The sequence below is a fragment of the Acomys russatus genome, chromosome 17, assembly GCF_903995435.1.
Source record: "Acomys russatus chromosome 17, mAcoRus1.1, whole genome shotgun sequence".
NCBI lineage: Eukaryota > Metazoa > Chordata > Mammalia > Rodentia > Muridae > Acomys > Acomys russatus.
Genome location: NC_067153.1, coordinates 34701751 through 34726811, shown reverse-complemented (window position 1 = coordinate 34726811; position 25061 = coordinate 34701751). Strand labels below are relative to the sequence as shown.

The 25061-nt window shown below is 34.2% G+C and overlaps 1 protein-coding gene across 2 annotated transcripts in view; it reads right to left on the bottom strand.

Moving 5' to 3' along the window:
* Window positions 1-25061, bottom strand: part of Csmd3 (CUB and Sushi multiple domains 3) — a 1090370-nt gene that overhangs the window by 268852 nt on the left and 796457 nt on the right. For both annotated transcript variants that reach the window (XM_051159708.1, XM_051159709.1), the window contains 3 exons: window positions 16505-16696; window positions 8980-9118; window positions 5085-5272 (listed from right to left, as the gene is read on the bottom strand). In XM_051159708.1, coding sequence (XP_051015665.1) covers window positions 5085-5272; window positions 8980-9118; window positions 16505-16696 — 519 coding nt within the window. The remainder of the gene's footprint in view (window positions 1-5084; window positions 5273-8979; window positions 9119-16504; window positions 16697-25061) is intronic.

Genomic DNA, 25061 nt, shown 5'->3' with positions numbered 1-25061 from the left:
TCATAGAAACCAATTATTTTTAATGCATATTGCTCAGAAATGAGTCTGAATATAGTAAGGACTTTTGAAAAAGTGTGTCTTTATTAGTGTTGTTCCCAATCAAGAGTACCCATCACACTGAGGTTCATTAAAATTATAATCAAGTACACAAGACTGACACTGAGAACTGCTGATATTTAACATGTTACTGAAATTCCAATATAGAAAATTAAATAATCCAAAAATAGAAATAAAATGGAAATAGAACAAAAAGAAAGAGAAGTACCTCTGTTTATACAGACCATCCAAAATACTACAATATACTAAATCAATAAAAGGATTAACTAAATTGAAATACTGTCAAATGTCACCATGCCTTCCTTGCTAGGAACAACAAGAAAAAATTTAATAATAAAGACATTATTTATTACCTGTAAAGAGTAAGACATTTTAATTAAAATGAGAAAGAAATTATAACTAAAATTATAAACCATTACTGAAAGACATTAATGAAAACATGAGTAAATTGAGAGACTAGCTGTATAAATAGATGAGAAGATTAAATGTCATACATCAATTTATTCCCAAATGATTTATTAATTCAACATGGTGACAATCAATTGCAATATGTAAAAGAAGCTTAACTCTAAAAATGAAATTGAAGTTCAGAGTGTAGTGACAGGCATCAAGGACAAAATTAAAAAAAAAACAAAGCAACTCTAAAACTGTTCTGGTTAAGTGCCTTTCGCATCTCACTGCCTTGGGCTTAGTCACTAGTTGAGGGAAACTTTTGGAAATTTCAGGAGGTAGGGCAAGGCAGATGAAGCCGGTCAGGGAAGACACATGCGTGGGAGGACTGTATCACACACTATGTTCCCTCTTTCTCTTTCCTTCCAAACCACCATGAAGTGAGCAACTCAGTATTTCTTTGCAGCAAATGCAATGGTCCTGCCTTATCAGTCACTGTTCAGTAGCCAGTAGAATAGTACCAGAAAACTGTGAAGCCATGATGCAAAGTAACTATTCTTTTCTCTTAAGGAAATCTTTTGACGTTTTGATACACCAAAGAAATTTATCACTTATAGAAAGCACACTTTTCATGGCTGTCGTACTATTTTGAAATATATTGCCCTGGAGACAGAAAAAGAGGACAGTAGAAGAGACTAGAAAGCTAAAAAAAAAAAAAAAAAAAAAAGACAAAGGGACTTGATAGTTGACAGCAATGGCCTTATCTGTCAGAAAGTGGTGCTAAAGCACTTTATTAGTCATATTTTAAACATCAAATCAGACTACTGATTTACAGAAAATAAATTCCACAAAACCTAACAACTAAAAGTGTGGAAAACAGCTCTAAACATTAGAACAAGTGTATGAAGACATGTGTGAAACTTTGCCATTGGAAAAGTATTGTTTGGCCAAACATAAAAGGTATAGACTATGAAGAAAAGGGAGAATTCAATACAGTACAGATTTCTAGATACTGGTAAAACATAGGAATACAGAAATAAAGTAGAATGATCCATTAACCAACGATGGAATTGAAATATTAATTGTGACATAAGTGATCTAGAGAGAGTATTAATTCTCATGACATAATTTGTGATTTTAGGAGTGCACAAATCCAGCAGGAACTTGTCAGGGTGCAAAATAGGGAAATAGATTAAACTTAATTTTACCTGAGGCAAAACTAGTAAGTAGCAATGACCTAGTAACCACGAGGTTAACAATATTAAAATTTGACAGGAGAACTGATTTTTCAAATCTTTAAATTTCTTAAGATCTTATGCTCTGACATTTAGCTTGAGTGGGAATAATAGCCTCTTCATATTTTGAAATAACCTGGCCATGTGAAATTAAATTGAAGCATTTTATACGCTTTGACTTGATAGTTCTGGTATCACAAACACAAATATCACAATAAGATTCTCGGGTATATATTCACGAAGACCCATAGAAAAGTGTGTTTATTCTACATGATCCCTTTGTAGCCATAAAAATTAGAATGTATCTATTAGAAATTAACTATGATGCAGGTATATAATAAAGAAATTATGATATTTATCTATCCCTGCTATTGCTAAACACTTAAACAATGTAAGAAAACCAACAATATATAAATGATGAAAATAAAATGGTTATTTGAAAATCAGATGAAGTATAGATGGTGTGATAGACGCTTTAGATACTGTTGGGTTTCAGACCATACCAACGTGGACCTGGACTCCAGGTTCTGCCAGCATCCCTTGGTCTCTACCTGCTGCGGGGTAAGGCTTGCATAGCCTGGCCTTTACTCTGAAATTTCCAGGCCAGTGGCAGGGAATTCCCTTCACTGTATAATCTAGACATTTTGGTTACTTGCTCTCTATCTCTCTTCTGTTCTCTTCACACTTTCGGTATCTCTCCTCTCCTCCTCCTCTCCTCTCTTTTCCTTTCTTCTTTTTGTGTGCACTCTCTTCCTCTCTCCTCTCTCTCTCTCTCTCTCTCTCTCTCTCTCTCTCTCTCTCTCTCTCTCTCTGTCTCTGTCCTCTCTCTCTCTCTCTCTCTCTCTCTCTCTCTCTCTTTCTCCTCTGCATGGTGACCAAGAGTTGCTTTCAATAAACCTGCATTTATATATTATAACTTTGTCTTTGCAATTAGCTCATTCCACAAATTCAATGAGTTACTGTTCCATTGCTGTGAAGAAACAGCATGACCAAGGCATCTCTAGAGAAAACATTTAATTGGGGACTTGCTTACATCAATTATCATCATGGCATCAAAGATGATAAGAGCATGGCAACACTCATGGTGCTGGAACAGTAGCTGAGATCTACATCCTGACCATCAGGCCAATTAAAGAAAGGAGACAATGGGCCTGGGATGGGCTTTGGACATCTCAATACTCACCCTTGGTGAAATGCTCCTTTAAATAAGGCCACACCTACTCCTAGAAGACAACACATCCTAATCCTTCCTAAACTTTCAAACAGTTCCACTCTTTGGTGGCTAAGCACTCAAATATGTGAGCTTATGAGAACCACTTTCATTCAAATCACAAAAAAAGGAAGTATAAAAATAAGTATAAGCATTCCAAAATGAAAAAGTTAAGCAGCAAAGCCAGGTTTGAGGGGACACAAGGCTTTCAAAGCACAAAGATGAAAAAGGAGGCCATGAATTTGATAGAGGGCAGGGGCCCGAGTACAGTTAGGATGGAAGGGAGGAATAGAAAGGGAAAAATGCTATAATCTCAAAAAAAATATTACAAAGCAAGAGTGTCTGAAAGCTGCCGCAATTGTTGACTATGATTTCCTTCCCAGCTGTTTAGCAGCGTCCTAGCAGACGGGGTGGAGACTATTTTCTTATAAGAGAAGATTATATGATGTCCAAGAGCATCTCTTGAAATCCACTGACTCTGTTAGACCACAGCACTTTTTCAGCCAACATCTAAAGTGAAACCTACCATCCTCATGGTCAGATGAGCTAACACTTGAAGAAAACTTTGATAAAAGAGTTTAAACCCCACATATGCACTGTTTGTGCCAAGGAGGCTGTTCATTACTCTGCTGACATACCACTTATTACCTGGCCCCGTGAAATGGATGGCATACAGAAGGCTCAAGGTTTCCACTGAAATTAAATTTGCGCCATCCTTATGTTCAGCATTTACCACTGGCCTTGGCATTTTCGCATGCATTCCCAAAATGATAATAGATATGCCTTTACCTGCTGACCTGTGAACATTCTCATTTCCTACATACAGATGCAACAGAATTCATAGTAGATTTTTTATGATCATTGTTAATAAACAAACAAAAAAACCATGTATTATACTAAATAGAAAATAAACTTACATACAAGTGAGGGGACAACAATTGAGATGTAATCTAAGTAAATTAACAATGAAAAAGATATTTATATGGTATATGTGATATTTGACTTTTGAAACATGAATAAAGGAATGTTTTTAAGGAAATATGCTACCCTATTAATGGTATTCGCTGGGACGATGCTTGAAAATTAGTTATTCATTCTGCATAATTTTTAGTTATTTAAAAATAATGTTGGGTCTAGGCCAGGCTCAGTGGGTAAGAGCACTTTATATGGAATTACAAGGCCCTTGTTTGCATTCTTAGAACACAGGTAAAAAGCAAAATGTGTCCCTGTTAACTTATAACCCCAGTGGAGTGTAGGGGATAGAGATGGGCCATTGTGGATGGCTAGAAAACAATCTAGCCAATCTAAGGAATTCCAGGTTTAAACACAAACCCTATCCCATAAGAGTAAGCTGGAAAGCAATAGAGCAGTAAACAGTAGGTTCTGTCGTCTCAGTACACAATCACATAGGTGCATGCACCTCTGCATTAAAACATATCAACACATACAAAAAATAAAATAAAATTAAGTACTTGCAGAGATAGATTTAAATACTACATAATATGTAGTGTATGAAAACACCACATTGTAACCCAAAAATCAAAACAATTTGTCTCATATATGAGGTCAAATTTAAAAACAAGATAACTGATCATGGTAACACAAGGGTGAATATGATTTTTCTTTATATATTAAGTCAAATTTAAAGTAAGATAATTAATAATTAAGTTATAGAATAGTCTATCATTAAGAGGCAATATTTATAACATATCCATGTACATCCTAAAATAACTATAAATATGTTTTTGGAGATATAACTATCACTACACTTTTGCTCATTCTCTTAATAATAGCAACATATTTAAAACACCAAACTTTTTCTGAAGTAAAATTCTATTCTTTGTTCTCTTTCACTGAATGAAATCTCTGAATTAAAGTACTTTAATGAAACTTCAGTCCTCCTAAAAAAAAATATCTCTCCCTTTATTTTGCGGCCATAGCCTGCTACTGCAATATACCAGTTAATAATCTGGTTGCCACCTACATATCTTTGATAAGGAATTAGAGAAATGCTAACTTCCTTTTCACTGATGAGAAAGTACACTGAGAGCTCTTTTGTGAGAGTAAGCTGTTCACAGTTTGTACTCCATGAACCCGTGCAACTAAAGCTGATGGCATCTGGCACAAAATTATTATCCTATAGACATAACTCCAGTCTAATTAGGATGCCAAAAGTGAATGTGTGCACTTACCTTTATACTCTAAATGAAATCCAGTGTAGCTGACAGATCCATCGCTCCGAAAAGCCAAGTGCATGGTATTTGAGCTGCTTTCTATTCTCTCTGGTAACTTGCTGTCTTGAAAACTTCCAATCAATGGACTATTACTGTCTGGCCCATCATATATATAGAGGAAGTCATAGTTTGGCTCTATGCTAAAACTAAGAGAGAAAGGGAGATATTACTGAAAGGGTGTTTGCCAAAGTAGATGTAGACTCAAAGAATAGTAGACCCCGAAATATAAATCTGATGTACAAATTTGCTTAAAAAAAAAAAAAAACAAAAAACCAAACAAGAAACCAAAAACCTACTGGATATAAATAGCAACTTAGCAATAGGAAAGAGAAAGTAGTCTTGATATTTAGAAGGCTCATGTTGACAGCATGTGTGGAAGGAACTCCAGATAATGCAAGGTGGAATAAATGAGAAAATGGCATTGCCTTGGAAATATGATGTATATTTGAGTTTTGTTCTTTACTTTATAACACACATGTTATCTTACTAGACATTTTATATAAATGAAGTGAAGTATAACGTAGATGATTTTAATTTGCCATGTATTTTATATGATAAAGGTATAACTCTTTTTCATTGTTGGTCACAAAACCACAAGCAGTTGAAAACTTATATAGTATTAGATTAATCAAAAGATAAATGTTAAATAGTTTTAGACTATTTGGTAAAGTACTGTATTCTCTATTAGGCATCATTGTTAACAAAATAGGTGTATTTTTTTATTAAAATTATGCAAATGAACTAATGTTTATAGACTTTCAAATTTATGTAATGGTATGAAATTACTCTAGATGATTCAAATCCACATTATGGCCATTAAAAAACCTTGCACAATAAACTTCCTGTCCCCTTAAAAAGCACGAGAATTATGTCCTAATGACCATGGTTTGCACATAATCTAGGAGACAGGTGACCTATCTATTGTTTTTGCCATACAGCAATTCAGAGAAAACGAATGAGAAATACGAGCTTACTTAGGCCATTAAGGAAAGTCAGTCATTTCGCAATAGCAAGTGGAATCAGGAAAGTTTGATAATAGTAAGACAGCATCAAGGAAACTCAACTGTAACTTTAGATTTGTATATTTCAAATATACAAAATGTAAACATGTCAAGTTTCTGAAGCTTTTTATCCTTAATGGTTTCCAGTACCAATCAGTTTAGTTGGGCTTAAATGGTCAGGGAGAAATTGGGTATGGTACAAAGATTATTAGCCTTCTCCTATTTGAGGTCACTCTTCCTTCTTTCTTTCCTTTCTTCCTTCTTTCTTCCCTCCCTCCTTCCCTCCCTCCCTCCCTTCTTTCCTTTTTTGTTTTTGTTTTTCAAGACAGGTTTTCTTTGTGCAGCCTTGGTTGTCCTGGACTTTGTAGATCAGGTTCACCTCAAACTCACAGTGATCTGCCTGCTTCTGCCTCCCGGAGTGCTGGGATTAAAGGCGTATGTGCCACCGCACTAGGCTGTCATGTCAAAGGCAGTATGAGGAGATCCAAACAAACTAACATTAAATCAGCATCTTGCCAGGTTCAACTAGTTAAATTTAAATCCTGTCAGTGTATCAGTGGCTTGAGTTTTGGTAACTATAGATATTTAATAGCAAGCTGAGGACAGGCCTGCTTTCATAGGCCCCTTTGGAGCACAGCTTTCTGAGTTTCCTCTTTCATTGAGAAAGTTTGATTTTGTCCTGTCTATCTCATGACTGGATGTCCAAAGTGAACAAGTGCTTTGCAGAGAACACAGCAGTAGTTTCTGTGTCTGGAATGCTAAAAACAGTAGTTTAAAAGAGACCTGGTGGCACTCAGAGGAAGGACAGCAGGTTACCAAGAAGAGACTTGATACCCTATGAGCATATACAGGGGGAGGTAACCCCCCTCAGGAACAGTCATAGGGGAGGGGAATAAGGGGAAAATGGGAGGGAGGGAAGAATTGGAGGATACAAGGGATGGGATAACCACTAAGATGTAACTGGAATAAATTAATAAAAAATAAAAATAAAAATAAAGAATCAAAATAAATAAATGGAATCAAATTTAAAAATAAAAAAAAGGTGAAGGCTGTGTATTTTATTGAATTTCTAGCTTTCCTTACGTGAATATTTAATATTGAAGATGAAAGTGAAAAAAATCTTTAGGAAATTTTAGGTTCTTTTTCTCTAATGATTCCTTCTACATAAACACTGGAAGGATAATACATTTAACACAAATATGGTATTTTAAAAAATTTTTAATTTGGTTGCTATTTCTGTGATATGAGGAAGAAGTTATAGTTTTTATTTTGCCAGTGAATATACTGAAACATTCTCTGTAATGTCACATAATAAATGACATAATTGGAAATTAAATTTCTGTCCTATACTTCCTGCAGTATAGCCTTTTATTTCCAATTTATTAGCTAACTTAATTTATAAGAAACGAAGCACTGTATTAAAAATCTTGAAAATTCCTACTGTCTTAAAATGCAATTTCTCCAATAGCAAAAAACAGGAACAATGTTATTTACCAAGGAAGTACTGAAATAGCCAACAATCTCACTGTCATTGCCTTGAACCAACAAATAACAAAGCACTAGGAATTATAAAAACAGAAACTCCAAATTTTGACAATTTTCATGAATTTCTAAGACCTGCTTTTTAACTTGGCTTCAACATATTAGAAAATAGTGTATGTTTTAGTTTACACAAATACCGTTTTTAAAGTTGGAGATGAGAAGAACAGTTGTGTTACTTGGAATAAATCGTTTGGTTACATCAATGTTTGCAAACATGAAAAAAAAATCTAATTAAGAAGGACTCTGGCAGGTTAAACAGTGCAAATATGCAGCTCCCACCCCACCGCGTGCTTTACCATCTGAAATCTATTCCCTTTGCTCTGCTTGGTGTTCTGGAGACTGAATCCATAGTTGTTTATATACTGATAGGGTGCACTGTCTCTGGCCTAAACTCCTAGCCCCTGTCTCCCCAATCTTAAATAGAAAGGTCACACTTTGTAATAAAATATGGGCTTCTCATGAGGAAAACAAAAAATTTTCCCCAAATAGAACAGAATGACAGTGGCAAATCTAGAGAGCTTCAGCTCAGTTGCCTTAGGTCCCAGGCAAAGATCTATGGTTCCAGGTCTATGTCACAATAACGGGAACTTGGGACCCTCGCCCCACCCCCGCCCCCGCGCCGCACGTGTAAATCCTCTTGGTTCCCAGCAAGTTTTGCCAAAAGACGTAGTATTGATCAATCAGATTCTTCTCATATGCTAGACTTAATGAGACAACAAAAAGTGTAGTGATGCGTGAGGCATTAAAACAGAACGGGAATAGAAAGGTTCTCCCGGATTTTTTTGTTTGTTTGTTTGTTTTTGTTTTGTTTTTCGAGACAGGTTTTCTCTGTGTAGCCTTGGCCATCCTGGACTCACTTTGTAGACCAGGCTGGCCTCGAACTCACAACGATCCGCCTGCCTCTGCCTCCCGAGTGCTGGGATTAAAGGCGTGCGCCACCACGCCCGGCTCTCCCGGAGTTTTGTTGCAGAAAAAACAAGACCAAAAACATTGAGTTGCTGACTGACTGCTTATTCTTTTAGTACAAGAGAAGGGTCTGAATTTTGAAACCAGTAGTGCTAAGAACCTAGCGAACTTAGAAACAATAGGAATCAAAGTTTATAATTCAGTATGTCTCGGGACCATTCTTATCCAGGATTATCTAATGAGAATCCTCACCTCGGCCCTGCAGAACTGCCGGTCCATGAACAAGGCTTTTAAGTCATCCACAGTAAAGTATTAGTGTTGGTATTAACTTTTAAAAGAAATAAATGCCAAGGGAGACCAACCAGAAAAAAAAAATTTAAACATGGACAGGTTTAAGAACTCACCTGATAAATGCCAAGGAGATAACGTAGTCAGAATTGACACTGATAGTCCAGTCACAGTCCCTGCTGTGCGGATACGGATGGGGGAAGTTTGGCGAAAGGATAAAGCCTGAAGATCCTGTTAAATTGCCTCCACAAGGTGCTTTAATTTAAACAAGCAAACAAAATACCTTAAGAGATTAATAAAATCCATTAGCTGTCAATATTTGTGAAAACAGTTCTTTGAGGGTATGTGAGACTCGGCACACACTTTAATTTTACAGCACAGGATGCTAGGATGCCAAATGTTTTTCAAAGACACCCTTAAAATAGAGAACACAGCACACACACATAATCTCTCTCTCTCTCTCTCTCTCTCTCTCTCTCTCTCTCTCTCTCTCTCTCTCTCTCTCTCTCTCTCTCTCTCTCTCTGCCACACACACACACACACACACACACACACACACACACTTTTTTCTTTTCCTGGTTTCCAAAACAAGCTAAAAAAAAATAAATAAAATAAAAGTTATATGTTACTATTTGTGTCAAGCAAAGTGGGAGAGGGTTGAAAAAAAAATGGTTTCCCCATGGTTACTGGAAAAGAAATCTGAAAGTTACAGAGAAATTCAGAAGCAAAGTGAAACAAAATCTCAAATAATAACCGTGTTCAAACCCAGTGTGTGAGAGGTAGGAAGGTTGTGAATCGAATCCAAGCTAGTTTGATTTACACAGCATTACCATTTCTCAAAATAATAGTGATAATCTATGGAAAGGATGATAGTGTTTGTCATATTTACATACCTTCCATTATATCATTTTTATATTTTCAAAGGGGCTTTAATAATAATAATTGAGTCAAAAATCAGTGATAATCTAAAACTGAGATTGTGTTTCAACAATCTTAATGTGACTATAAGTCTCTTAAAATCTAATTCTTTGATCGATAAAAATAAGCAATTAACTACAGATTCTATTGTTGACTTTGTCATAACTTTCTGTCATTTGTCAATGGAAAGGCACAAATAGTTTTCAGTTAGATTCGGAGGTTCTTAAAGAAACCTGGTTATATTCAAAAAGTGACCCACATCCTCAGTGGTAGGAAAGGAGAATGAAGAACTATATGAATGTGATAGCCGGCATTCTTTTCTGAGTTTCAAAATTGTTGTTTTCCTAGATAATGTTTGCAATTCAGAAAAAAAAAGTAACCAGATTCTTTTGACAGCAAAAGTTGAGTCTGGAAAAAAAATTCTCTTCAAGCTAGGCAAAAAAAAAAAAAAAAAAAAAAAACCAAGAGAATTCAATATGTATATACCACTGTGCTCGTCCATGCTTCTACCCTTGTGTATAGATGGTGACTTCAGCTCCTAGATATTTAGAGCATCTAGATGTTCAGAATGGAGCCACACTGCTTGTTTATTTCTTATTTTTCTAGCATGTGGGTTCCTGCTTGTAAATGATTAGATGGAATAAACCAAACTTAAGCGTCTGCCAAATCTGGGAATAAAGTGTCCTCAACACCCTCAGCCTGACATGAAACTCCTCTGCACTCCAGAACCTTTATTTACTTTGCAGTTTCCTTTGGAGTCTTCTTTCCCAAAGCTGACGTGTAGCTCTGTAAGGGCACTTTCTTTCATCTCATTGCTTTCACCTGGAGATGTCTAATTTTACCTGATGCTTACATAATCTGCACATCCTTGTTGTTATTGTTCAAGGAAAGAAATTGTTATTAGAAATCACACTTTCCCATAAGACTTAGTTTAGACTTACTTATGACACAAATGATCGCTCTACACCTGCCTTTATTTAAGAATAACTAAACCAAAAACAGATGTCCTACTCTCCCATCAAGGACCAGTTTTTCATCTGCCTCAATTATCAGTCTGAATAAAGTCTAGCTTCCCTTAATTTAAATTTAGTCCTCTGAATTTTGCCGCCCCCCCACCTCCAGCTTTGCACCAGTGTACAATAATTCTGAAAAGAAATTGGAATCAGAGTACAATATGCTCAGAGCTATTCAATAACCCCATATATTCATGTGTTCTTCCTTTTTGCTATTTTTGGAGATTCTTCTCTGCTAAAAAGAACTTCCTCTTTCCTAACTCTTGCAATAAATGCAAGGCTAGGCCAACAGTGTGCACCTTGTTACAAGGGTTTCATTCAACGTATTCCAGTGTTCTCTGCTATCTGTATTTACATGTGTGCAACAATATTTTTTAAGTTAAAAAGTCTATGCTTACTAAATTCTGTTGGAAAAGAAAGTCTAATTTCATTGTCTTGTAACTATAAGGTGAGTTTGCCGACACAGCAAAAAAACTGTGCCCAAGTATAAATCATTAGAAAGATACTCTTTAAGATTTAGTATTCTATTTTGAATTGTGTCAGAGATACAGTTTACCTTTGGTAGTTGAAGCTCCAGATGTCTTTATCTGGTCTTTGATTTCTGCAAATGTCTCCTCAATTTTTCTGTCTACAAGTCTGTTCAGCTCCAAGGCAAGCTATTGTCAACCCAACCTTAATGTCTTTTAAGTTTACAAGTATCTTGGGGAATACTTCATCTTTCTTTCTCTTCACAATCACTCCTTCCAACTTGTTGATTTTACCTTAAGTCTGATGTACTAGTTTCTAGGATTTGATGTCCAATTTTCTAATGAAGTCTATTTGCATAAACCAGTTCGGTCATGAAAATTTCCATTTCATTTTGTTGCATGGGTATGCTCCTGAGTTGCTTATGTAGCACTTTTTTATCTAATATTGTTTTTATTCTATTGCAATCTTCTCTGCTGAAATTGTTTAAGCTCATGGCTTTATCCTTCTCTCTCTTTATTAGTTGGAACCTTCTTTTCCTATGTCCTCCTGCTGATAATCTCTGCTGAATTACAAGTCATGTAAATATTTACAGCTAATGTTTCCTAGTAGTATATTGGTACATAATCATATAATATACAAATTACATAGCATTCAAATCAAATGACTCTTTGTCCTGTTCCTAAGTTACTCAATTAGCACTGCCTCCATATGTATTTCTTAGCATGAATATTAACGTTCTTCACAGAATCTTCAAATTCAACTTATCAAGATGATATATTTAGACTTTATCTCACACATACATTTCAATTTGTTTCATTTTCTTTACTTGCTATCATATTTCTTAATCTAAATTGATTCATATATTTCCTTAGAAATATGGCAATGACTGAATTCGGTTTCCAACAATTATCTCATGTGTGAAAATATCTAATCATAGTGCAGAAATGCAAAGTCTGTGGTAGCTCCGTAAAACCTAAAAGACAATGCCCCAGTTGTAATGAATCGGCCTCACTTGAGCTCTATAGCTCTTGCAATGTTATCAACCATCAGTTTGGATGCATAAATTATATTCAAAAATACCACAAAATTAAAATTATTTGTGTGTGTGTGTGTTTGCACCAAGATATGGGGAGGAGGTCAGAGGACAACCTGCAGAAGTTGGTTTTCTCTGCCTCCCATGTGAGCCCTTGGGATTGAGCTTAAGAGGTTAAGATTGGCAGCAAACACCTTAACCTACTAGGTGTCATTCTGGCCCCGAAAACATTACAATTCTATGTACTTGCTGTTCATATAATTTCTTCTTGAAATTTTTCCACACCTGTGTTATGTAGTTTCAGTTATGATTTAAAATTTATCACAGCCTTTAGGAACGTTAAAAAAAAAAAAAACGTCAATTTTCTTCTCGGACTTAGCCTCAGCTCTACTGATAATAGCACCCTCACTCAGCCTACCTCTACTTAATAGTCTCAATTGATTTAAACGCTATATTCATGTGTCAACATTCACTACTAACTTGTAAAGTTAAGAATGTTTCTTATACAGTGTTTTCTTCCTCCAGACTGATGTGATGTTTGTACAAATATTTGTTGACATGTTAATGGTTCTTCATATTCATTATGAAAAGAATGATTATGACTGCATGAATGAATGTGTAGTCCAATGAGTGAGTGGTTTTATGTTACGTAGAAAATGATAGTTTAGTTCTTTTAGGACTTTTAAAATCATGTATGAATGATGAGCAAATATGAAAGATGTACAAATATGTGTGCAATAGCCAATGTAAAGATGTACATGCTGTGTATTAAAAAGTAGAATGATTGAGTCTTTAGGGTGTTAGAGAGTGGAATTATGTGTATTGGTGTGTAGAATGGGGGCAATTTTGTTTCAGTTTTCTTAATTGCTACTAGGAACAATGACATTTGTGTTTTTAGGAATTGTAGGCAAATACATATATACACACTTAAATGTAATTGTCATGAACAAAGAAAATTCATGGCATGCATATTAACAGTCCTACTATATATTGCACAAGGCTTTTCTTCTCTTTAGTCTAAATTCTTTTCACTACATTTTTCACATTAGCAACATTTTCCTTATGTATTTCATAGCTATGGCTGTTTTTGAAATTTTACAGAACCAACCAGAGAGTAAAACTCTCTGGGATTTATAAATCCGAGTCTGCCAATAAATACATAAAATTATTTAAAAATATCTTCACCTTGAAATAGCACTTAGAAATCCATTAATTTACTTTTTACATATCTAATCATAAAGCACCCAAAGTAAAATCCAAGGCATTCATGAATTCCATTTCTGTTGGCTTCTTTGGAATTCCAACATGCATGATTTGTTCTGAGTATATTTTCTTGGGAGACAGTTACACGGGCAGCAGCTATAAATCTATTTTACAATCTTCTTAATTTTTTTTGCCAATTCAATTTTATTCATGTACTGTCTTTCTCAGCAACCCACCCACACTAATGTCTTTCTTATTTACCTTCATATTGTGTGCTGCTACTTTCCCTCTGGCAATGTCAAAGTAATCTTCACGCTGTCAATTTTGTTAGAATGAATTCTATTAACTCTCTAAAGATGACGTTCTTCTGTTTGGTACTTGCTATGAGGCTGATTTTTTTCCTTTTTCATATGCACGTAAAATGCTTTATTCTCTGAGGTCTGAGACATACACATAAGGACTTTCTAAAGAGTTCAGGGTTTAATCTTCGGCATAGTTTTTCCAATCATGGAGTTCTGTCTTATCAGTTGCACAGGTCAAGCTTTCTGCAGCCTTAGCAATTTTTCAGATTCTTTTTTAAAAACTTATTTTCTTCCTCAGAGAAGTTCTAATGCATATCTTCTCTTGAAGCCATCTTATCCTTCCAAAAATATAATACTCAGTTCCATAATCCATACGAAAATGTTCCACACCCTGCCCCATATAAGTAAGATTTAGTGTTCACCTTTGCCCCTTAGAATCAGGTCTTGTTAGCTAGAGTATGTTGTGGCTTACAGATGCAATTTTATAACAGATTACGTTAAGCTTATTATGGTTTGAGTTGCATTTTTTTTCTTTAGGTTCAGTATAATTTTGTTCAATATTTTAGAATTTTACATAAAGCATAATGTCAATATAATGCTCAGCTCTGGAAATACTACTAAGTGATAGCCTGGGCTGCTTATCACATAAAGCCGCACAATCTGCAGTAATTTTTGTGAAACTTCATTATGTTTTTCTTAAAAGTATATTTTAGTAAATCTTTTTTGTGTATCATATAAAAATGTATTTGAATCACATTTATCTTCCATTCTTCGCCTAAATTCCTCCCAGATTCACTCCAACATCCTCATGCCTTTCTGACATCATATATTCTTTAACAAAACAAAACTTAAAAATATGTCCAAATTTTACTACTCATTGGTGTGGCACCGTCCACTGGAAAAATGTACTTGGAAAGACTCTTCTTCATGAGAAGCCGTAACTATCAAGAGCTCCTCAACTAGTGCTAAGGCACCATGAGCCCTTTTTCCTTGCTTCTTGAGTGTTGGCCAAAGTGTTTTATATAGAAATTCTCTTATGAGAATTCTTCAATTAGTAAGAATATAGAATTTTAATTTAATAATGGTCCTACATGCTTTTCATCTAGTGAGTAAGAAGAATCACACCTTAAGCAAATACTTAACATTTTCCCTCTTTTCCTTAGAAAAGTTTCTCAAATGGCTCCCCTCACCTGATTTTACTAATTCAGATGATAAATATAAATGAGTTGATGTTCGATAATATAAACTTTCAATAGTTCATAAAGAACCATAGAACAATATAGCTATAGATTAGCTGTATAAAGGAACATATCAAAATCTGAACTAGTACAAGCTATGTTATTATTTTGGTTCAGATTTGAACCATATTCTTCATTATCATCTGCCTCATTATCTATAGATGACACCAAAAGCTAACGTTTTCCTCCAGGAGAATTAAACCTTTGAATGTTAGTGACTATTATGCTTTAAAGCCTATCTGTTAAATATACAACATGTGTTGTAAAAAATACAATTTTCAGCTTCATTTTATTAAGAAGAAGGGTGGAAAGAATTTCTAATTTTCTTATTTTATTGGCAAATTTCCTATGGAAGGAAAATATCATGTTACTAATGAATTTGACTTTGCAACTTTCATATGAGCTGTGACAACGTGGAGTAAAACAAACCAGAGTAATTAAATTTCTTGCCTCTGACTGAGGTATAGAAAACTCATTTTGTAATTCTATGTCACATCCAGAAAGAAACCACTGTGAATCTATATTGAAAAAATTCTTATGAGTGTAAGTGATCCAGAATAAGGTTTTTATTTATTTAAAGCTTGCTAAATTTGCTTATCCCAACTGCTTTAAATGCAATAGTGAGTGAGCAAGTATTAGACTCCCTCTAGAATCTCTTTACGGTTCACCATTGTAAGTATATAAATAAATTAAAAATTTGAGTAAAAGCATAAGCTTGGCTTAGTGAAAATATCTTGTAGATTGAAGATGACACTGACACTGATACTTGAGCATAAAGGATTAATATAAACACTTAATTAAATTTGAGATATTCTTAATGCTTGTATTGTCAAAGTAGTCATTTCCCTAAGCCCGTGTCTTCTGTTTTTTTGTTTTCATATCTAGTACTAAAAGGCCTGTATTCTGAATATCTAGACTGTGACTTGGAGATTTGAGAACAAGCATAAAAACAAGTCAGACAAGTGAAAGCACAGAACAAGGTCTGGGCACTTGTCAGATCATCAAAACAAAGCCTGATGTTCCTTTGATATTCCTGACTTGAATGGAAAGCCAACCCTTTGAAGGACTAAAATACCTGCTGATATATAACTTTCTTAGAAGAAATAAGCATTCAGAAACTAAATCAACATAGCACTTTCTACATAGAGATTCTCAGTGACTCTAAGTGTTAAGGCCAAGGACGATAGAGTAATCTAGTGACACAGGCTGAAAATATATTTAAGGAGATTTGATTAATAATATAAAATTTTTTGACCTGTTCAGAATATGATAAAATTATGGACTACAGAAATTATTAATCATCCTTTAAAGTTTTGTACATTTTGGGTATGTGCATAGTCCTCTGGGATCCTCGGAAATCTTGAAAATAAACAAATTTTCTTGAATTATAGTGCTTGTTAACATAAATACCAACTTTAAACCATTGCAATACATTTTATAAAATTTTAATTATTCTTAAATCATACCTATACAGACTGGTGGGCTGGGCTGCCAGAAGTATCGATTTTCTACCTGAATGCAGGTTATTCTTTCCTGTCCCTGAAGCTCATACCCAGGATCACACTGAAAGACAACGGTGTCCCCTGGTTCTCGGCCATCACCATTCCGTGTTCCATTCATGGGGACTCCTGGGTCACGACAGGCAGTTGCAACGGAACCTGTGAAGTGGCAGAAAGGCAGCAGTACTATATTATCAGAATCCCTTTTACAGTTCCAGACTGTAAGGATTATCTCTACAACTGTCCTCATGTGTATGTATGTGTTTGTAGGAAACTGATTTTTAAAAAACGCTTGAATTAATTTTTTAAAAAAAAATCTATGAGATAAATGACTTATTATCTCTTAAGTAATCCATGTGTTAGCAGATTCTGTAAAGTAACATCTTTGGCACTAAATAATAAAATTCTAGTAAATTTATGCATTTTTGTTGCTGTGACATAAAACCCAAGGAAAACACAAACAAACAAATAAAAAACCAAAAATTTAAAAAATTTAAAAACTCAAGGAAAGGAAGGGTTTAACTGGCTTAACATTCCAGGATACAGCACACTACATTGGGAATTTAATGAACTAGTCAGATGACATCCACAGTCAGGAACGGAGGGAAAATAGACACAACCTTGCTTTCTTACCTCACCTAGCTTTCTATTATCTCACAGTTCAGTGTTCAGCCCATGAAGAGATGTTTTCCACATTCATGGTGAGTCTTTCATTTCAACTCAATTAGGGAAAGGAAGACAACTTCCTACTAAAAATGCTTACAGGAGCACCTAAACCAAATCTAGATAATTCCTCGGTTGAGACTCACTTTGCAGGTGATTCTAGGTTGTGGCATGTTCACGTTTAAAACCAATTATTCCACTATGTAAAGTCATCGTGAAGGAATTGAAAAGAATACTGCTAATGAGAGGAAATAAGTGGTTGATATAAACTTACATCAGGGAAGAAAAGAGAGAGAGAAGAGAGAGAGAGAGAGAGAGAGAGAGAGAGGAGAGAGGGAGAGGAGAGAGAGAGAGAGAGAGAGAGAGGGAGAGAGAGGGAGGAGAGAGAGAGAAGAGAGAGAGAGAGAGAGAGAGAGAGGGAGGGAGAGAGAGAAAGAGAGAGAGAGAGAGAGGGAGAGAGAGAGAGAGGAGAGAGAGAGAGAGAGAGGCAACAAATGTTATGTGAAATATATTCAACACTGTTAGTTTCCAAAATGAAAATCAAAGACACAGCAAGCCTTAATGATATCATATTCAGTTTGCTAATGCCAAACAATATGAATGACATATGTGAATCTACTGAATGCTGACGCAGTTTTAGAGAAAACTGCATCATCATCCACACATTGCTGGAAGGGTTGAAAGATGGTGTTGTATAATGATACCATTTGCTACACCCTAGAATCATTCTGAAAGAAACCTCAGCGAGGTTCTATTGAGTTGGCCTACGGGCATGTTTTGAGTGAGTTGTTGGTGTGTAACCCACAGTGGATTATACCATTCTATAGGCAGGGGCTCTTTAACTATATAGATTGAAAAAAATCCAGGTGAGTATAAACAAGCAAATAAGTGAACATACACAAATTTTTATTTTTTAAATAATTTTTTTTTTTTTTTTTAGGATTGAAGATGTGATGTGACTTCTTTCCACTAACTTTGACTTCTCCGCAGTGGTGGACTATAACATGGAATTATCGTTTAAGTTTTGTTTTGTTTTGTTTTTCAGTATTTCATCACAGCAACAGAAATACAACTAAAATGAGGTCCTCCATGAGGGATTGTTGCAGTTTGTAGAATTTAACATATGCTTGCTTTATCATCCAGGAAACTATACACTTAGGCATTTATTACACCAAATTGTTAAGCTGTGGAAAGGTCATAACATGATATGATATCTCAGCATTAACAAGGAGTGAATCCCCCCCACAAACTATCATGTCATGGAAATTGTCATTATACCAAATATAATGACAAAATTATGCATTGCTAGTTTGTGTTATATATAATTTTTGAACTAAGTTGTGAAAGTAGAGAATTAACTTGTTGACAGGGTTAGAGTCCATGGAGAAATGTTGGGAGGGATTTGGTGTGAATATTGTGTGGCTTCTTTTAACGGAAGTGTTCTGAGTCTTGACTGTAGTGATAGAAACAGAAATCTGTGACCATAAATTTACTATATGTGTAAAACATACATTCCTTGGAACTATTAAAATCTAAGTAAATGTCATAAATTACACCAATGCCAGAATTCTGTTTGTGATATTGTACTATATTTCTGCACATCCTCTGGGAGAACTGGGTAAAATGTTATCAGATACACAAATTGAACAGCCATCAATTTTTTTTTCTTGACTGGTGACAAAGATGAATTTTATTTTCTATGTCTCTAGTAGACAAGTATGTGCATATGTAGGGGTGTAGGTAGTTGTATATGTAGATCTACTGATTAGTTGAATAAGATATGGTTAGACAAGTTACCAATTGAAAGAGTAATCAATGTAATCATCCATCAAGCTTGCTTCCCCTTATCTAATACACATATATGTAAATAAAACATTGAAGCCCACATTGTGTTGCAAGGAGTTGACTTTAGGTGTATAGGAATTAAAGATAATGTCCACAAGTAAGAAACTGCAAATAAAAATTATACTAATAAAGTAGTATTTCTGAGCAATGGCCAGGGACCCCAAAAAGCAAAAACAAACAAAACAAAACAAAACACACATACACACACACACAAAACCCCCCCAAAAAACAAGAACAAAAACAAAAAACAAAACAAAACAAACAAACAAACAAAACAACCAACCAACCAACCAACCAGACAAACAAACAAAAGCCTATGAAACAACTGCTATTATGTCCTCAATTTAGAGGTAAATTTAGGTCTGTTAAATAAGATGTCTTAAATTTATCAGGACAAAGATTCATAGCATGGCTTAAAATCCTATGGTTTACTTTCATAACTCAATGCATGAACGACAAGCCACAGTATCCTCTTTTAACTGTCACTGTCCCAGAAACTCAAACACCTCCCTTCCCAATCCATATAATCATAAACATTTATATATTTTCAGAAGTTACTATATCTATAACTAGGATATTTTGTCAGCATAACTCAAACCCAGTCTTAATTTATTAACTCTAGGTCATGACAATTATTTCTGAATGGATTATTTCTTTATTAGTATCAAAAGAGAACCACTAAAGGAGAATATTAAGAAAAGGATATAAGCTGTTTTACTTTTTAAGTACATTTGTAATAACAACAGTCAAGATTCCATAGCAGAGAACTAAACAAGTATCCATGTCATAGAAACTGGATGCATGATGCATAACTACATATATAAAACATGTGTATTCAGAAAGTTTATCTTGGAATGAGTGACATCACAAGGAATGTTCAATATACTTCAAAAAGAAAAAATAAAAGGATAAATATTAATAGAAAACCCTGGAGCTTTGTTTTTTGAGTGAGAGCTTCTATCTCAATTCTACACTCATAAAGTTTGTTAAGTTTATGATAAATATTCTCTAATATATCTGTGTAACAATACATACTACAAATTTATTTTATATTTACATTCATACATATATATATATATATATATATATATATATTTATATACTGAACAAGACAGAAATGTCAACATACATGTTAGAATGTTCTGGTCATAGGTAAATATGAAGGCACAATATGGATTTCTTGTCAAATTTTTTAGCTTTAGTGATTTAAATGACACAAATTATCTAAAATAAGACGGCTTTCACTTTAGGCTAATGCTTATATGAGAATATGCATATGCCTTGAGGTCTAATTGACTTGAAAGGAAAGAGTTGGTAAATCCCTACTGTTCCATTTTCTCTCAGTTAATAAACAAAGTAGGAGTAAGATTTTAAAGCACAGAAGGGAATGAGGGTGTTTAGTGAAAGACAAAGAACTCCCCACTTCCACCTGCCTGCCCTGGTATTATAGAAGTCCTAAAAGCAATCAGTTAAATTCCCACAGAAATAATTACTTTGTAGGAATGCTATTGTTTTATTGTCCATAGTTAGTCAAAGTCTGAATGCATACTGGTTACCTTTTGTGTTTGTGAGTAGGAAAAATTATAATCTTTTTAGTACCAACCATTCTTTTTCTCTGAATTAATGGAAACAACCACCAATGAAGAAAATAAGCATTTCAGCAGTTATGTTATTCCTCCTAGGGCTTTAAGAATGAGAAAATATCACATAATTACTATTATTATAGACAATTATTTAATATTATAACTTCATTTAAGAATTAGCTTCATTATTTCAGAATTGGTAATTTTTATTTAATACCAAGTATCTGCAATTTTGGAGCATAGGATGCTAAAATTTTTAAATATAAATTTTATCTCTTTCCATTATTATTATATAAATTATAATTGCCTCTTATATCTTCTCATTGAGTACTTCCATAAGTTAGCACAATGTGTAGAATGCTTAGCTACAATAAGAGTTTTATACAAATAAGCTTTAAATTTTTACAAATAAAAATATAAAAGTATTATCAGAAAAAAGCATATTGATTTGTAATGTATTAACATATAACATTTCTATATCTTTCTGATAACTTTACTTGAAATTAATCCATATTTAATTATTAAACATGTGTTTTTGTTCTGCTAATGTTACAGTATTCAATTTGTGTGGTTTTTGATATTAATATTTGTAGTAACTAGAAATACCCAGGGTTGTAAAATAGTTTATATAACTGTCTAAATTCTTCACATAGATACTCAATAACTTCCTCACCTTATGATATAAAAAATATTTTCAAAATTATGAAAATTTTCCATTTTCTGATTTGAAAAGAAAAATGTAATAAAACTTAACAATGATATTTGTACAAAACTCCTATTGGGCTGATGTCATTGCAAGTTTCCTTTCTTATTTTTTTTTTGTCTTTTTTTTATTAATTTATTCTTGTTACATCTGAATGTTTATCCCATCCCTTGTATCCTCCCATTCCTCCCCCCCCCATTTTCCCATTATTCCCCTCCCCTATGACTGTTCCTGAGGGGGATTACCTCCCCCTATATATTCTCATAGGGTATCTATTGGGACTCTAAAAGGATACAGAGGGTCCTATAAATCTACAAGTAGAACAATATGATAGGCAGATTTGGGCCCAGGGGTCCCGCTCAAGCTAAGGCACCAGCCAAGGACAATACAGGAGGTAAACTCTAAACCCCTTCCCAGATCTAGCCAATGGTCAGAATATTCTCCACAGTTGAGTGGAGAGTGTGATATGACTTTCTCACGTACTATGGTGCCTCACATTTGACCATGTCCCCTGGAGGGGGAGACCTGGTGGCACTCAGAGGAAGGAGAGCAGGTAGCAAGTTTCCTTTCTTAATGTTATAAAGCGAGAAGAGTAATTTCATTAGAAATGATTTCAGAGGAGAAAGGAAAATCCCTGCCATAAAAAATAGATTGGGCATTGAGAAAAAAAATAACTAACATTTTTGGCTTATGTATTTGTCTTTGTGTACAGTTTCATGTGTATATGCAAATGCATATGCGTGCTTGTGTGAACACATATGGCAGAAAAGAACCAGACAGCTGGGGAGGAGTCATTCCTTAGGCATCACTCACTTTCACTTAGAGTCAGTGTGAGTATGGTTCACTGGCCGGGTACTCACTAACTAAGCTACCTGGCAGTTCAGTGAGCTCCCGAGACCTATTTATCATTTCTTTCCTAGTCCTGGGAATATAAGCACATGCCACCATGTTAGGTACTTTTACTTGCATTCTGGGGATTAAACTGAGTTCCTAGTTCATTTAAAGCAAGCACTTTATCACCCAAGCTACTCTACCAGCTCTATTCTTTTCCGTTGTCATCTTAGTAGCAGCATATGCCAGGTATTGTGACATTTGTTTCTAACATAATGAGCTTCTCTCTCTGGTGATTACTAAAAGTTAGAAGTAAATTCCCTATGGCAAATGTTTACTTTCAAAGGAAAACATCTTTCCTTGTCCTAAAAATAAATATATTGAATCTATTTTATTTATTTATTTATTTTGTTTAACATTCTCATTACCGTAGAGTGAATAAACAGATCTGGAAAATAATATAATTTTATAGCCACATTTTATGCCAAATATTTTTATAGGAAAAATCCAGAACTTCCTTTTTATAACATCAATAATAAGTGAGTCTTTCTGCGTCCATTATTACAAAAGAGAAAATTTATATGTTACAAAGAAATTGTTTCTAAAATGCCCTATTACATTTGATATTACCAATGAACCAAATCCACTGAGAATTATTAAATTTATCAAGTACATATAACCTTTTCAAATAAAACCTTTCTCTGTACTAGGAAAAAAGAATCATCTTTCCAAATAAGAAGAGCTTCAGAAAAAGTGAAAGTAAATAAATATTTGTGAAATTTATCAGTGAATGAGTGAACATAAAACTGTAATTGATGATTTAACATGACTACATTAAGTCATATTTAAAAGCAGTGAGTACTTATTTTCTGTAGTACAAAAATTTATATTAAACTAGGGCAAATTAATACTGAAGTTATTTCTTTCTCTCTTGAAAATGCATTGGGTAATATAAAAAGAATAACATTCACAACACTTTTAAATTCTTGTTTGTCATTTCTCTTTAAATATTTGTTGATTTGTCAAAAAATTTAAAACATTATTTTCATATTTTAATTTTTTCATATACATTTATATTATTACAGTTATATACAATAAACTATTTACAGCAAGAAGAACCACAAAATGATCAGGAATTATATAAATGTTACATTTACAGTGTTTTGGCTATTTGTATTTGGCAGCCTTGAATTAAACATCTTTCCTATCTTCATGTGTCTAAAATTCTGACTGTAAATCAATATCTAACATATCTCATCATTTTCAATTTGAAACATCTATCTAAACCTAAGAAAATCTTAACCATTAAACAAGTTTAATTGTAAAACTAAACTATCTGGTCTTCCACTCTATCAGAGACTTGAAAAGAAATAAAATTAATTACCTGAGTATACAGGGAGTGCAGTTTAGCAGCTTCTCAAATGAGAGGATGACAGAGACAGTTTGCTGCCTGAACAGTCATCCAAAACTCTATACAACTTTGCCTTTGATACAGTTAAATAAATAACTTATTTATTAGAAGGATGAAGCAGAGTATATTGCATAAACAGAGGGATGTCGATCAGCTTTTTCCAGTTCTATAGATTTTTGATTCCTTGTATGACAATCTGGTATAAAAATAGTCTGCCTGTCTTTCCCAGAATTGGATAAAATATAAAGTTCCATTATAATGATTATGTATACAATTCTATTAAATTATCAATCTTGAAATGAGATTGGCATACAGTTTATTTTTGAAGTATATACCCACAATTCTTTAGTTTACTTCCACAAGGTCAGGCATCAATTTTGGCTGTCATAAGACCATACCTTCTTGTCTACCATTTTTATGCTTTATATTTTTGCATTGAGTATAAGTGACAATATCCTTCATATTTTGTCTCTTATAATGAAGCTGAGTTGGATAACTAGACTCTTTAAGCAGGAAGAGAAACCCATCCATAGTAAATCAGTTGGGAAACATTTGAAATGTAGATAGTGACATACAGGTGGATTTCTCCCTGAAGATTTTCTTCTTGATTGAGCCTTTCATTATCCATTATCCATTTATTATTTTACGATATGGGGAACTTTATTATATGAGCACGAGGAAGCAGGAAGGGGGCACCCCAGACAGAAAGAGAGAGAGAGAGAGACAGACAGACAGACAGACAGACAGACAGACAAACAGACAAACAGACAGAGACAGACAGGCAGACAGGCAGGCAGGCAGAGACAGAGAGGCAAAATGACAGAGATAACAGAAAGACAGAGACAGAGAGGAGAAAGAGGTAAGAGAGCAAGAGAGAAGAAGGGTAAGAGGGCTATCCATCAATTTTATAAGGGATATTCTACAGAATTATTAGATCCATACTTGACTAGTTACAGAGATATATGGCTTCTTTCAGAATTACATTATGTTTTAAGGATACATGAATGATCCAGCATGTTAAAGCACATGGCAATATGGCAGAAGAGCAACTAAGGTGCTTAAAATGTATTAAGGAAAAACAAACTCAAAGCTAGTATTCTAATATACTTCTCTGTACAATATACATATTTATGAATTCATATGCATTCACTTGTTTTGGCAAATACTGGTTGAACCATGTAATACATTTACTGTTAATTATATACATCAATGGAAGATAACGCAGACTTAATCCAATTTATATGTGACCTAAAGTGAGACTGTAAACAATACAATTACCTTTGATTATTCAAAATGTCAGAGACTATTTCATAAATTATAGATGATCATGTGATAAATTTTAAATAGAATATCAATATTTTAGATTATGAATTTAAGGAATATCTATTACCCACCAAGCTATTGTGGGAGGTTAGCCAGTTTGAGGACAGTTTAGGCTATACTTCAAGACGTTGATTAAAAGCAAAAAATTGCGCTCAAGATTTGAAA